The 13,901-nt window shown below is 40.6% G+C and overlaps 1 protein-coding gene across 19 annotated transcripts in view; it reads right to left on the bottom strand.

Annotated features, from left to right (window-relative positions):
* SLIT2 (slit guidance ligand 2) overlaps positions 1–13,124 on the bottom strand; it is a 263,355-nt gene extending 250,231 nt beyond the window's left edge. For 7 of the 19 annotated variants that reach the window (XM_048303500.1, XM_048303501.1, XM_048303505.1 and 4 more), the window contains exons 1-3: positions 12,546–13,116; positions 10,728–10,799; positions 9,428–9,499 (exon numbers count right to left, since the gene is read on the bottom strand). In XM_048303500.1, coding sequence (XP_048159457.1) covers positions 9,428–9,499; positions 10,728–10,799; positions 12,546–12,721 — 320 coding nt within the window. In that variant the 5' untranslated portion in view covers positions 12,722–13,116. Of the gene's footprint in view, positions 1–9,427; positions 9,500–10,727; positions 10,800–12,545 lie in introns of all 19 variants that reach the window. The other 12 variants (XM_048303497.1, XM_048303499.1, XM_048303502.1 and 9 more) reach the window with 7 other exon arrangements.
* Positions 13,125–13,901: the final 777 nt, after the last annotated feature.

The following is a 13,901-nucleotide window of genomic DNA, read 5'->3' as shown; positions in this document are numbered from 1 at the left end:
AAAAGGCCAACAGCACCCTGGGCTGTAATCATGAGTGTTGCCAGCAGGTCAAGGCAGGTGCTCCTTCCCCTACAATCAGCACTGGTGAGACAGATGGAGAGGTGTGCCCAGTGCTGGACTCCCCACTACAAGAGACAGGGACATACTGGACAAGTCCAGGGAAGAACTGTTAAGATGACTAAGCAGGCAGATTGAAGCACCTGTCACACTGGAAGAAGTTGAGAGAGCTGGAACTGTTTAGCCTGAGGAAGAAAAGTCTCAGAGATATCTCAGTGTGTATAAATAAGTGATACACTTCCATCTCAAGTAAGGAAGACTGAGCCAGACTCTTCCCAGGGGTGCACAGTGAAAGGACAAGAGGCAATCGGCACAAATCAAAGTACAGGAAAACTGTATTTCAACTTAAGAAAAGTGTTTGACTGTGAGGGTGGTCGCACTGAAACAGGCTGCTCAGAGAGGCTGCAGACTCTCCATTGCTGGAGACATTCAAAACCCAACTGGAAACAGCCCTCAGCCACCTGCTCTGATGGACCTTGAGTGTAGCATGGGATTAGACAATTTACAAAGACTTCTTCAAGCCTCCACTATCTTGTGAAGCTCACTCATTGGACTTTATTCTACAAAGTATTACCACAAAGAAGGAAACAAGCTATAAAACCTCCACAGTGTAACAAAAGTTCAAATATCAGATGAAACAAGGATGATTTTGACAATACCTGGAATTACTTCCAAGAAAAAAAAAAAGGCAAAGAAAGGGGAGGTGAAGCTGACCTAGTAGGTGGAATTTAGCTAGGGTTTGAACAGATTGTTTAGAGAGACAAGGCCTGCAGAGAGTCCTGATAGGTTTGTAACTGTCTTTCTACCACAGAGTTCAGACAGTAAGTTTTCACCCAAGCATTTTACTATAACAGCTGTACAGACATTCTGCCTAACTAGCCAGAAAAGCTGGTGCACCTTAAAAAAAAATTAAGGGAGACTTTGCCATATTGTATTTGATTATCTGTCTAGACAATTATTAAAGACAAGCCACCACAATGAACTACATACTATGAAGGAAAATAGGAAAATAAAACATTTCTTCTGATGAAGTTTCAACCAGGCTCTTCATAGTAAATGAGGTAATGTAACAGTATGAGTCACTGAAGTTGCAGCCAGATCCCTCGTACATTTTGGAGTTTAACTGTAAAATTCCAGATAGAAGAATTCTGCAATCAAAATAAGGAGTATCTTAGATAATCTTTCAAATATGCTATATTAAAATGTAATCACAAGTCAATTTTCACCTGTGGCCACCTAATATTAAATCAGTATGCTAATAAAATTCAATTGGCTCTGCAACAGATAAATGTGATTTTTACAGATTAAAATGAAAATGTATAGCTTTAAGTTTAATATCAGTGCTCTATAGAATCGACTTAAAATAGCTTCTGAACACAAAACACCATTTGAAACAAAAACATTGGCACAAGAGCTCTGCAGAATCAGATTTAGTTTTACCATTTTGCAACAGTGCAAATTACCCATTTCAGAGGAAGCAAGAAAGAAGAGCATCCAGCAAACAATGCCACAAAGGATGAGCACAAAACAGATGTGGGAAAAATAAACAGCGTTCCTGCCCCGGAATTTGTAAAAAGGTCTGCAAAGAGCAAACAGCACTTCTCACTGCAATTTGACTTCTAGACCTATAAAAGGAGTCCCATGAGAAAAGACACTCAGATGAATAAAATATAATAAAAATAAATAGTGGGCATTGACAAGGCTTTTAGAAGAACATTGCTCTTGGACTTAGAGTTTTATCAAATATTTTGTAGTGTTCTGTAATCAAAATGTAGCTATAATTTGATTTTTTTAAAATTCCATTAGAACACTGCATCTTTTTAAATACTGTCTTCAAACTTTGTCTACCTCTGATTCAAGAGACATTTTTAGAAAACATATTTGAAGTTGTTTTGACAAAAGCCTGCTAATGCAGAATAACTTTTTTATTCTTTTTCTTAAAAAACTATAAATACAGGTGGCCAGTATAGTTAATGTAAGATAGTCCCACACTCCCTTGGTAAGTGATTAACACTGCAGGCTTTGTGATCTCCTCCCTGTTCTAAGAGGATGAATGTGCTGTGCACTGCCCTTAAACTATGCAAGGCTAGCTAAAAGAAGGATTTTTCACATCCATGATTAACAAGGAATAAATGTTCACCCCCTTCAGGGCTGTTCAAAACCAGGTATCCTCTACCTGAACTCATTATTCTTCCATTACCTATCACACACCTGTGCAAAAGTATTAACCCTTCAAATGCTCAAATACTCCGACTGAAGCCACACGGGTGATTAAGTACCAATGCTATAGGGAGGAGACAAGAGTAACATCAAGCAGCCTTAAAAAACAAGCACATGCATAATCCCACAAGTTTTAATCAGTCAAACCTAGACTTTCCCAGCAGCAGCAGTCAGAACTGTTCAGAATGTACTCCAAATGAAAAAATTACTTCCCAGACTTCACTAATGAACTTGCACACCAAAATGAAGACCAGCATTCAGTGAGAAAAGAAACTGTAGACTAACTTTCAGCTAAAGAGCTGGTATCAATTTGAGAGCTCAGTAAAACTACTATGTAACGCAAGATCTTACCACCAAAAAACTGATTTCATTGACACAGTTTATAGGCAAGCACAAGATGAAATATTGTTAATTTATCAGCTGTGCTTTTAGGAACTATAGCGATATAAATGACTCCTGGAACAGTAGTTCCACTGCTAACACAGAATTTTTGCCAGGGATCCTAAAAATCCACATTAGCCTTGACACTTTACACCTAAGTGTTTGTAACTTGGGGGAAAAAAAATCATATTTTTCTTCAGCTAAAACCAAAAAACTGCATCATAAAAAGAGAAGACATTTAATATTTTTTCCAGAATTCCCTGCTCCTAAATTTTTGATCATATATCTTCATAGAAGTGAAATCTAAGGCTTCTAACACTTCTCTTCTGTAACTGAAATAACTATATATTACCAGATTCAAAACTCAGAAACTTCAGCCCAAACCTGCTTATTCTGGGATTAATTTATTGATGCAGCTGACATTTAAAGAATCACAGAAAATATTGCTAGTCCTCTTTTAGAAGTGTTTTCCTACTTGGAATTCACATTTTATTGATAGAGCTAGTCAATTAATTGGAATAAAACTGCAATCTCATGCCACACATCAATGCATAATGAAAAGTTAGCACATAGGTTTATTTTAATTTCTGGACAACATGTTTTTTCCCCATCAGTGATTCAGTAAGTCTGCACCCTAAAAAAGAGCATACACATAATACAGTGTGGCCCTTTACTAGACTAGACAGAAAGAACAGTACTTGTTCATCTAGTCTCTTTTGAAGCAGCTGTTAATGCTCTTGATAAATGCCCAGGCCTGCTGCAGTTATGCCCAAGACAAACTGTATTTGTTTTTACCCTAGAGGGAACATTTTATTTCTTAGCCTACCCTGCAATGCATGACTTTGTAAGATGAGCTCTGTAAAACACCATACATTCAGAGACCATTTAATAATTTCAAAACTTACTAATGCAGTGTAATAGTTTACCACATTTATCCAACTAGGTTAGAGCTCAAGCAGATAACTCTAATCCCCTAATACATGAAATACAGCTAAACCCCACTTTATTTTACTGAAACTCACTTAATATTTTTGACAAGATGATCTCCTTTGTATTGAGGTTATAATTAAGCCCTTGCTCCAGCTGAAGCTGCAAACACAGTAATTTCACACACAGATTTGTATCCTGGAAAGAAATCCACCTAGTACCAAAGTTTGTTTACTAAGTAGAAAGAACTTTTCCTTGAAACTATTTTGTTGAAATATACTTTACCTTCTGTGAGATGGCACAGAAGTAAGTTTCAAATTGCTCATCCACAGCATGTACAAAACAATACTGATTTTCAGTACTACTCAAACTCTCATAAGTCCACACCTAAGTAAGCGCTCTCTTCATGTTAACTTTGAATAACCTGCTTTAATGCATTTATGGAGATGAAGCCCAAATAAATAGCAAGTAGAAGCAATTCCTCAGTTTGTCATTTTAGAACTGTGTTGCAAAAATTTAGAAAAATCAATGAACTGTAACAAAACATTTAATTCTTGAAATGTTTCTTTCTACATCATTCAGTAATGCATTGTAAGAAACATGAATATATAACAGCTTTCAGTTTAAAAGCTACTTCATGTACCAACTTGATGTTCAACCCTTACAGCATTCTTTTCTTCAACTCATGATTTCAGCTTACTCACATCATGTAGCTCAGGAGGGCTGTTTCTTGGGGAGGTATGGTGGGGTATTTAGCCCAGACACCAACTCAGAAGTTGCTGTTAGTCCTTTGAGAGTAACATTTTATCTACACACAAGTTTTCAGCAGAAATAGGTTTGGTGGGGATTGGTGGCTTTTTTTTCCTTTGTTTGTGGGTTTTTGGGTTGGGGGCTTTTTTTTGTAGTTTGGCTTAAGTCTACACCAGTAACACTTTAGAACTGTTAACATAATAAATGGACATTTTAAAAATAAAATATATTAATTCAATTATCAAAAGTATAGGGGCTTGGCCTGGAAACATTTTAGGCCACACAAGTAACCTTTCTCACAAGAGTAATCAGTGAGACTACTCATGCAAACCAAGTTATTCACATGGTAAATGTCTGCAGAATCAGACTCCAAATTAGCATTTTAGGGACATACTGCTCCTTCAATGGATTATTCATAAATACAGGAAGAAAAAGAGTGAGTAGTTTTAAAACTATTGCTGTAAACTCTTCCTGTTCTGACATTTTTTCCATGTCATAGCCTTAGCATAGTAACAGCTGGAATCCCAACTACTGTACCTAAAAAACATATTAGGAAAAATTATGATTGAAAAGTTTTCCTATCAGGCAATTTTTTTTTTTTTAAATAAATGAAAAGGCAACTGCTCTTCTCTACAAACAAGTGAAGAGTATATTTAGCCCTCAAAACCTGACAACCCTATATTTCTGGAATACATAGAATGGTAAAGAAATTTTAGATTTAACTAGCTTCTAATAGAACTGGTTCAACAGTCTATGGTAGCTGTCTTCAACAAAATTTTATACTTCCCTCCAGATGACAATAACTTGTAAAAACACTCGGATATTTTGAGCAGTATTTGCAACACCAGCGAATGAGGTGAACTTGGGGATAACAATGGCCTACACTTACTAAAAATAAATTTTAAAGCTGTGTCTTATAGTGTTAGTTTTTATAAAGTGGAAACTTTCAGTTTATCTTCTTTTTGCTTTCTTAAGATACTATTTCAAAGTATTATAAACATCACACCCAAGATGACAGCTTTACAAAGAAAGAAGAACAAGTATTTAATTTCACATTCTCATGAGGAGTTGCTTCAAAAGCTCTTTCCCCCATAATAAGCAGTGATCTCTGGAAACCCATAAGCATTGTGAAAATCCTCCATGTCTTGACCCTTTTCGTCTTCCTGCGATGAAGCATATTGAAAACCACTGCTGACACGTGACAGTGGTCTCTGTAAGAGAGGTTCACAAAATGTAACAGGCCACATCCAATCCTTTCTCTGTGGGACCTGCCATGTACTGAAGAGCCATATACTCTTTAGAGGCCCTGCTCAAGAACATGGGCTCACACAAGTTACTAGCTAATACAGAAAGTCTTGCAGATGTTAAATACAGTACAGTCAAGACTAATTAATCCAAGAATTTTTAGCACTGCTTCAGGATGTACTCAAAGGTACAAGCTGTCCCTACTGAGCTTCAATTCATACATCCCATTTTTCAGTCAAAGAGGGTTGTTTCAGCAGACAGAGCATCTACATGACACAACAGACCATGTGATTCTTCTGTTCAGTATCCAGTCTGAGAAGAAAACCAGATTTGTGGCAGACTTGCCAGCTCAGGCAGTGCTGTACCAAACTGGACTGGAGCCTTAAGAACTCACCCCTTAAGAGCCTTCAAGACCGTCAGAGATTGGAACTAAGTGAACACTGCAGTGTATAGCCATTTATTTGACTGAAGACTTATCACAGAAGTATCCAGCTGAAAGGCTTACAGCAGTATCAGCAATTCACCAGTGTTTCTCCAGCTACTAAAGTTTCCACAAGCTGAAAACTTACTAAGCTGCTAATATCCACCTTGTTTTCCCTCCTATTTCTTAAGCAGCACGCATAGCCATACAATCATTTATTGCAAACTGAACACTTTAATACAGGCTGCTGTAGTAATAATCACTTGCTACAGCAGTATTTACTGTAGCCTTGGGTTCCATTGCACTTCTACAATTACACTGGTGTGATACAAATTCCCATTGCAGAACACACTAGGTCTAAATAGCTTTGTGTACATAGTAACCTACATACCTAGTGTACTAGAGATACATTGTTGTTTTATTAAGTTATAGGAGAAACCACCTGACAGATTTTTATGGATCTAATAAAATCAATCTTAAGTAAATCTCTTCTGAAGAGGTCAAAATTTTCTTCTGAGATTAATTTTGCAAAGTGTTTCAATTCCTCCATTACAGGGAGCTGAGGATACCCAGCATTTTGAATTATCAGACCTATAAATGAGTATTCACAAGTAATTCATTAACCAACCAAACAGTTCCTCCTAAATCAGAGTTAGTGGTCTAAAAAAAAAAATTTGTAACTGAAATTCCAGTTAAAAACAAACAAACAACCCCCCGAAAAACAAAAAAAAAAAAAAAACCTGCCACCCAAAAAAACAACAACAAAAAAACCCCACCACTTCACTTAGATAGATGGGCATTTCTTTTTTTCCAAAAGGGAAACTAATGTGAAAGTCTGTTGTTCACGTTAAAGAGTACTAAAGTACAGGAAATATATTTTAAAATTCAGCCTGTATACACTAGCAAGATACTTCAACATAAGCAGTGATACATGTAAATAATCTTATAAATCAAATTGACTTCATTTAAGCTGCAGTGAAGTTCTCTTACACCTTCTGCTTGCATGCTGAAAGGTCTGCATCAGGTATTCTTTGACAGCAGCTTGGCACATTACACTTAGAGTGAAAATTTAACACCCTACACATACACACTGAAAAAAAATTAAAAAGCTTTAAAGTGCTTGCTATTTAATGTATAAAAGAAAATACTTGAACAAAGTACCCAAAGGTTTCCTGAGAAATTTTGGATTTCAAAATCCCAAGGAGATGAATTGGCTGTCAGATAACAATGCGCCTTCATCAGATGGACTTGGCAGTTGTAAACAAGAAGAATTCTCTCAGCTTTCCCCCACAAATATGAAATATTTGCTCTTAGCCAACAGCTGGGGCAGTTTAAAGACATCCTGCATATATATTCAAATTACAAGTCACCCACACACCTAACACAAACTGAATTCCACCAAACTAAAGAAACTGACAAGTATTGGAACAGATGTAATATAACTCTGAAGACAAAACATAACCTAACTTTGTAGGTCCAAATAACTAAACTTTCAGATAGCATAGTTTGCCTGCTGAAGGGCGAACAAACATAACTCACAAAGTATCCAAAAGTATCACAATTTCTCTTCAGAACTAGTATCTTATGTAAATGGAAAATATCTATTGTTTTCCAATTATCAAGGGAAGACCAAAGCAAAAATGAAACAATGTAATGGCAAAATACAAACACATCAGACAAGTAAGTTAACTATTGAAGTTCATTTTTCTCTCGTAAAACAATTCTATACTTCAGAAATATAAATAGTAAATGCCTTGATATTATGACAAAAGTTAAAAAGTTGTTTTAAATTTGTTAATAAATTACATAGCAGGATCATACTTTGATATACTTAAGAAATGAGGCTGCTGATAAACTGTTTTAAAACTTAAGCATTTGTAAGCATCAGTGTCAAACCACATTCACAGTGAAAGTGTGGATCTTCTAATGTTTGTTCATGTTTCATATATATGTATTTACATTTGCAATATGAACTACACTGCTGTTTAATTTTTTATCTAGACGCCATAAACCAAATTTAGAAATGTGTATATATTATTCCAATATATCCGTCAGCAAGAAAAGCTGTTTAAAATCCCTATACCTTGTACAAAGTTGAAAACACATTGTAAAAATGCATTGAATTAGGTGTTTTAATATGACTTAGAAATGCGCAGCAGGTTTTTTTTTCCAAAGAGCAATCGATCTCATTAAAATTTATTAAAAAAAGTTGTACTCTATAATAACACTCCCTTTTTTTAGGTCAAAAAGTTACTTCAGCATATTTGAAAAAATGAGGTAATTATCTCAAGTACGTCATATTTTAACTATTATAGAAATATCATAATTACAGTATTGGTTACTAAGTCTCTTGAATAGCTTTGTCTAAATGACCAACCAAACCATAATGGTTTGTGGAGGTTTTTGTTTTAAACACACAGCAGCTGTGGATACAAAGCAACTATGATATGACAAACCACGTTCAGGCCAGGGCTGCTTTTCAGTGGAGTAAAGTAGCAATACTTTTATAAAGTTAAAGCAGCAGCAAATGAAACACTAAGCAAGACCTCAGAGGTATGCTTAAAGAAAAGGTGATACAATGAAAATGCAAAAACTAAGATGCCTAATAATGAAGACACAAGTTCTACGGGAACATATATATTAATACTTTCCAGGCTCCACACTGAAACTACGTCCAACAATCAGCATCTTGCCTTTAACAAGTCAGATGTCCCAAGTCGCACAATACATTTTTAAAAAATTTCGTTTGAAGAGTAACAAAATAAGAAGGCACATACTGAAAACTAGTTTGGGAATTACTCATTTCCTAGGTTTCCTGCAACTAAGCAGGTGTTTGTACTTCAACTTCACCAGATAAGGTCCTCTCATCTCTGCTCCATCTTCTCTCCCCACAGTACTCAATATTTTTTAAATCCAAATTCAGATTATTTTTGAAAACTAACAGTTCATATTTTTTCTAAGCCTTCGTAAAAGCTTTCACCATATAAAAACTGGAGAAGAATTCAATTACTGCTATATACCAAGACAACACTTTACAGCCAGTAGTTACTTCCAATAAGACATATAAAACATCCAACACTAACACCTAACACTATAGGTCAAGAACAGGCTTTTCTTGGTGCGTTTGTGTTTTCAAAAATCCTTGCGTATTCAAGATTAAAGTGAAAATATTTGATAGTATTCAAACTATTTGCAACAGGAAAATTGCAGTTTGCACTTTGAATCCAGACTGCTCTTGAATGCTCATCCCCAACCTAGTCTCTAACATACTGCTTGAGAATTTCTTACTTCTCTTGTGTCTCAGTAAGGCTAGAAGTCCCAAGTTTAAAAAAAAATAAATTAAAAAATCTGAAGCCTGAGTACCTTAATACGCAACTCATTTGACCCCCCCCAGAAGTTGATACTTTTAGAATTAAAAATACTTACAGCCTCTCCAGTTCTTTTAAATCCTGGAATGCTCCTCTCTCAATAGTACTAATCTTGTTCTCCATGAGCTGACTGAAATACAGAAATTTTTATATGTAAGTTTTAATATCTCTGAGACAACTTGTTGCATTAACAATGGTCATTTAAAGGCAGCTACATATTCTTTAAAACAATACAACAGCTATTCTAGACTGACATCCACTTTAACCTTCTGTATCCCTGTCACCAGCAATTTACATGGGCTCATATACCCAAAAGAAGGAAAATACACCTCGGTAAAAGAAACAGGAATTGATATTACATTTGCTCATTTACTTAAGGAGTCCCAAGTTAAAAAGCCACACATATGCCTACACGCTGTGGGCACACATGCACACACACCACTGCCCTTCGGCAAAACCCCAGTTGAACAGTATGAAGGCGATATTAGTCTCACATGAGAATAACAAAACTGAAACGCAGAATCGTGGTGTTGGAAGAAACATGAGGGAAAGACTGAACAGAGACTGTAACCGTAACAGTAGTTCTGCTTTGTAACAGAATTAGAAGTTACTACAATTTTGTATTTATTTCAGAGGGAAAAGGAAATGGATTTTACAAGACTACTTGCTCGAATTAAACTGGCCTTAACAAATAAGCTAAGTAGTTAGATATTTCCTCAGAACACACAAAAAAAAACCCCAACCAAAAAACAAAACAACCAAAAAAAATCCCAAAAAATCACAAACCACCTCCAAATTTTAAAGCTTCGATAATGCTCGAAAAAAATTGTTTCAAACAAATAAACAAGAACCCAGCCAAACAAACCAAACGATTCCTTCCTCAACTTCACTGATAAAGTCTTTCCTTTTCGTCCAGAAACTACAGAAGAGTAAAAATAATCACCTGGGACTTACTTTTACATCCAGTAAAAGAATAACTTTCTTAATTAATTCCCTTATAGTTCTGATTGAGAGTACCCATTTTCAGTGTGAACTATAAATTTCACAGCCTTAAACTGAAGTAACTCCAACAGTTATTCAACCAATTTTAGCAACTCTTACTTGTAAGCTGTGTGCTAAATTAAGTCGTCAAATTCTCATAATCTTAAGGGGAGATTAAAAAAATTGAACAAATTATATTTAAGGGAATTGCTAACTTGTACATAACAGTGTATAACACTTGGCAGAGTGGTTTTAAGTTCAGATACAGTAATACAATAGTTAAAAAGTAGTAACCCATCCAGCTAATGAACTGAAATGTAACTATAACCTGTAGCATCAGTCCTAAAAGTTATCAATGAGAGAAAGGGAAAACTTACAGAACTCGAAGGTGCCTTAGACCAGCAAAGTCAGTCTTCGTGATTCTTGTGATGTTATTTCCATTAAGATCCCTAAGAAGAATAATTTGTAAGCAGCTAAATTAAAACATTCAAAAGCTATTTTTAAATTGTTTTGTTTGTTTTCATGGGCACAGAGTTTTCAAAAGTTAGGAGACACAAATGAATGTGACGAACCATTCCTACAATTAACACCATGGGTGTTCCTGATCTCCAAGTAACTGAACTAAGGTTTATCTTGAAACCAGCAGTTTGAAACTTCGTAACAATAGAGTCAGTTCTGCCTGCCATGACAAAGCTCATGTTTAACTATAGTCTTTACCCATAGAAGAGTCCAAAGCTCTCTGAATGGGGCTATAACTGCATTTAGGAAACCACCAAACTTAGTACTTACATGTATATCTATATATATGCTACAACCTTTATTTGACTGTTACAAAAACAAAGTGACTGAAATAAAGACAATTTTCACCATTTCAAGCAATTTTCAGATTTCCTCGTATGCCTAAAAAGGTGGCATAGGGCTTAACTACCTATAACAAACATTAGATTTCAAACAAGCATTAACACTTGGAGTAAGTGGTGGGAAATAAGACTTTACCAAAACTAAGCTCTGCACTTGCTGCACAGGAAGCAATACTGACTGCAGAATGCAAAGCATTTTCAGAAGCAACAGAAACCTGTATTTAGGCCCTAGCACTTCTGATCATACTTCTATACTAGTTTTTCTTCTGGAGTATATGCCTCTTTTTCATAACTTTTTTGGGTTTAAGATATAAATGTCTTTCCAATTCCAATCACTACAAATAAGACCAGACTTGGCAATACATGAGATAAACCATTAGGAAGTGGTATTGCATGGAAGCTATTCTAACAATTACAGCTCATTCCCAACGTAGCTAGGGGGAAAAAAAAGTAGTATTTTTTTTAGTGTTTTATACCACATATGGCCAAAACAGGACACCAAACCACACTAGTCTCAGGAGAAATGTATCCCTGATACTCTTCCTAAGTGAAATTCACCACTCCAGACGCGCGTCCACATGCCATCATTTAAATGACTTATCAGAGAGTAAGAAATAATGCGCACACCACTTCCACTCCTAGGACCCCTCTGAAAGGCAGCCTGGTATGATAAATAACCGACCACATGCAGAAAACTGCCCAGCTGCGGGTACGAGAATGGAGGGAGGGATCACCGTTACGGCACGACCGAGTGCCTGCGAGCGCGGCTATCGCCCAGCGGCGTGCCCTCGCCCACCGGCAGATGCGCGCCCCCGCCCGCCCCTCCGCGCCGGCCACCGCGGCTCCACGGCGGGAGGGAGCGCTGCGCGCCCCGGGGCCTCCCTGCCCACGCTCGCGGAGCGCGGCGGGGCCGCGGCCCGGCTCTGCCCCGGGGAATGCGAGCTGTAATAGCCAAGTTTGACGGGAAATGGGCGCCGGCGGGGGGAGAGGCCGCTCCACCGCCGCCTCGGGGCGCCCCCCTGGCCGCCGTGGTGCCCGCCCCCGCTCCCCGCGGAGGCGGGAACCGCGCTGCTCACCGCGGCTTCCCGGGATGAAAGGCAGCGGCTGGGAGCAGCGCCCACCTCTTCCGCGTCTCCGCGCATCGCTGTGAAACGGGCACGGCCAGCAGCAGGAGAGAGGAACAGAAACTCCCCCCCCCTCCTCCCCCACCCAAAGGGCGTCGGGACCCCAAAGCGGGCGGGCGCCGGGGGCCACCTCGGCCCGACAGCCGTCAGGAGCCCTAAGGGGAGCCGGGGACCGAGGGGCGCTCGCTGCCGCCCCGGCCGGGTTACTTACAGCCTCTCGGTGTTGCGGGGGATGTTCCTCGGGACGCCGCGCAGCGCCAGCCCGTGACAGTCCACGGTGCTCCCCGAGCAGGAGCACTGCGCCGGGCACGGCTGCGGCGCCACCGCGCCCGCCATCGCCAGCAGCAGCCCCAGGGACAGGGTGAGCTTCCCCCAGCCGCACATCATCACCGCCCGCTGCAGACCAGCCGGGCCCACCGGCCTCGGCCCCGGGGAGGCGCAGGGCGCGCCGCCCTCCTCCTCCTCGCCGCGGGGAGCGCTCGGGCAACTTTCAGGGTGCGGAGACAGCGAAGTCCGTTCTATCCAAAGCCAAGTCAAGAAAACAACCCCGGCAAAGTGAGGCGGGTGGCACCGGTCCGCGGTTGAAGGCAACTTCGCCAGGCACGGGGCTGGGCCCGGGCCGTCCCTCGCTAGCCCGTCGATGTCTGAGAGAGGCGGCACTTGGGTCTCGTCTTCACACGCTCCCGGCAATAGCGAAGCAAACCCAGGGGGCTCAGGGTGCGGCGGAGTTAGGCGAGGTAATTATCTTCCTCCTCGCCCCTTTCAAAGCCGTGACTCCCCGCTGAGCCCCCGGCGAGAGGCCGCGGAGCCCCGTCCGCCCCAGCAGCGCTTCCTGCGCGGCGGCCCGCGCAGCGCTGCAGCCGCTCCCACGCGCGTCCCCCGCCGCGGGCCGCTCACAGCCCCACGGGGGGCGGCGGCGGGGCTGACACCGCGCACACACCGCCCTGCCAAGAGGCGCCTCAGCAAATCATACCCCTCTCGCAGGCATTCATCAAACTGTCTCACGGAAGGAGGAGGGAGGGGAAAAAAAAGTCAAACACACAAGATGCTGTTGGGCTTGGCTCTCCACCCCCCGCGCCCCCTCCTGCTGTACGCTCCCAAGCCAAGTTTAGCAGGAAAGGGCTGGTCCTAGAACATGATAATAATAAGCAGTCGAGAAGTGATTCGTTGCCCTGCTGGAAGGGAGTTCATCCACGACCTTCTCCTCGGTGACAGATCACAGTTATAGATCCTCCTGTGATCCCGGGACCACAGCGAGACAGAGCAGATAACAAGCGAAGTGCGGCGAGAGCGGGAGGGGCGGGGAGGGGTGTTATTCTGCTCCCCGTGGTCTCCCGGATACCGTGGCTTTGCTGCGGCAAAGGCACCTGATGGAAGAGGTGGGAACTGCTCAGTCCTTCCAGGTGAGGCCAGTTCAGCAGCTCCTGGGCTTGCTGCAGGAAAGGGAGCAACTTTCCTCCTCTCCCGGAGCCCCCCAAGGCACAGCGGCTCGGAAAGGGATGGCGCCTCTTTCCCTGATCCCGCCGGTGCACCTGAGCTGTCGGTGCTGGTGCCGAACAGCCCGGCT

This window comes from Corvus hawaiiensis, chromosome 5 (genome assembly GCF_020740725.1).
Source record: "Corvus hawaiiensis isolate bCorHaw1 chromosome 5, bCorHaw1.pri.cur, whole genome shotgun sequence".
Lineage (NCBI taxonomy): Eukaryota > Metazoa > Chordata > Aves > Passeriformes > Corvidae > Corvus > Corvus hawaiiensis.
This window is presented reverse-complemented; position numbering and strand designations above follow the sequence as displayed.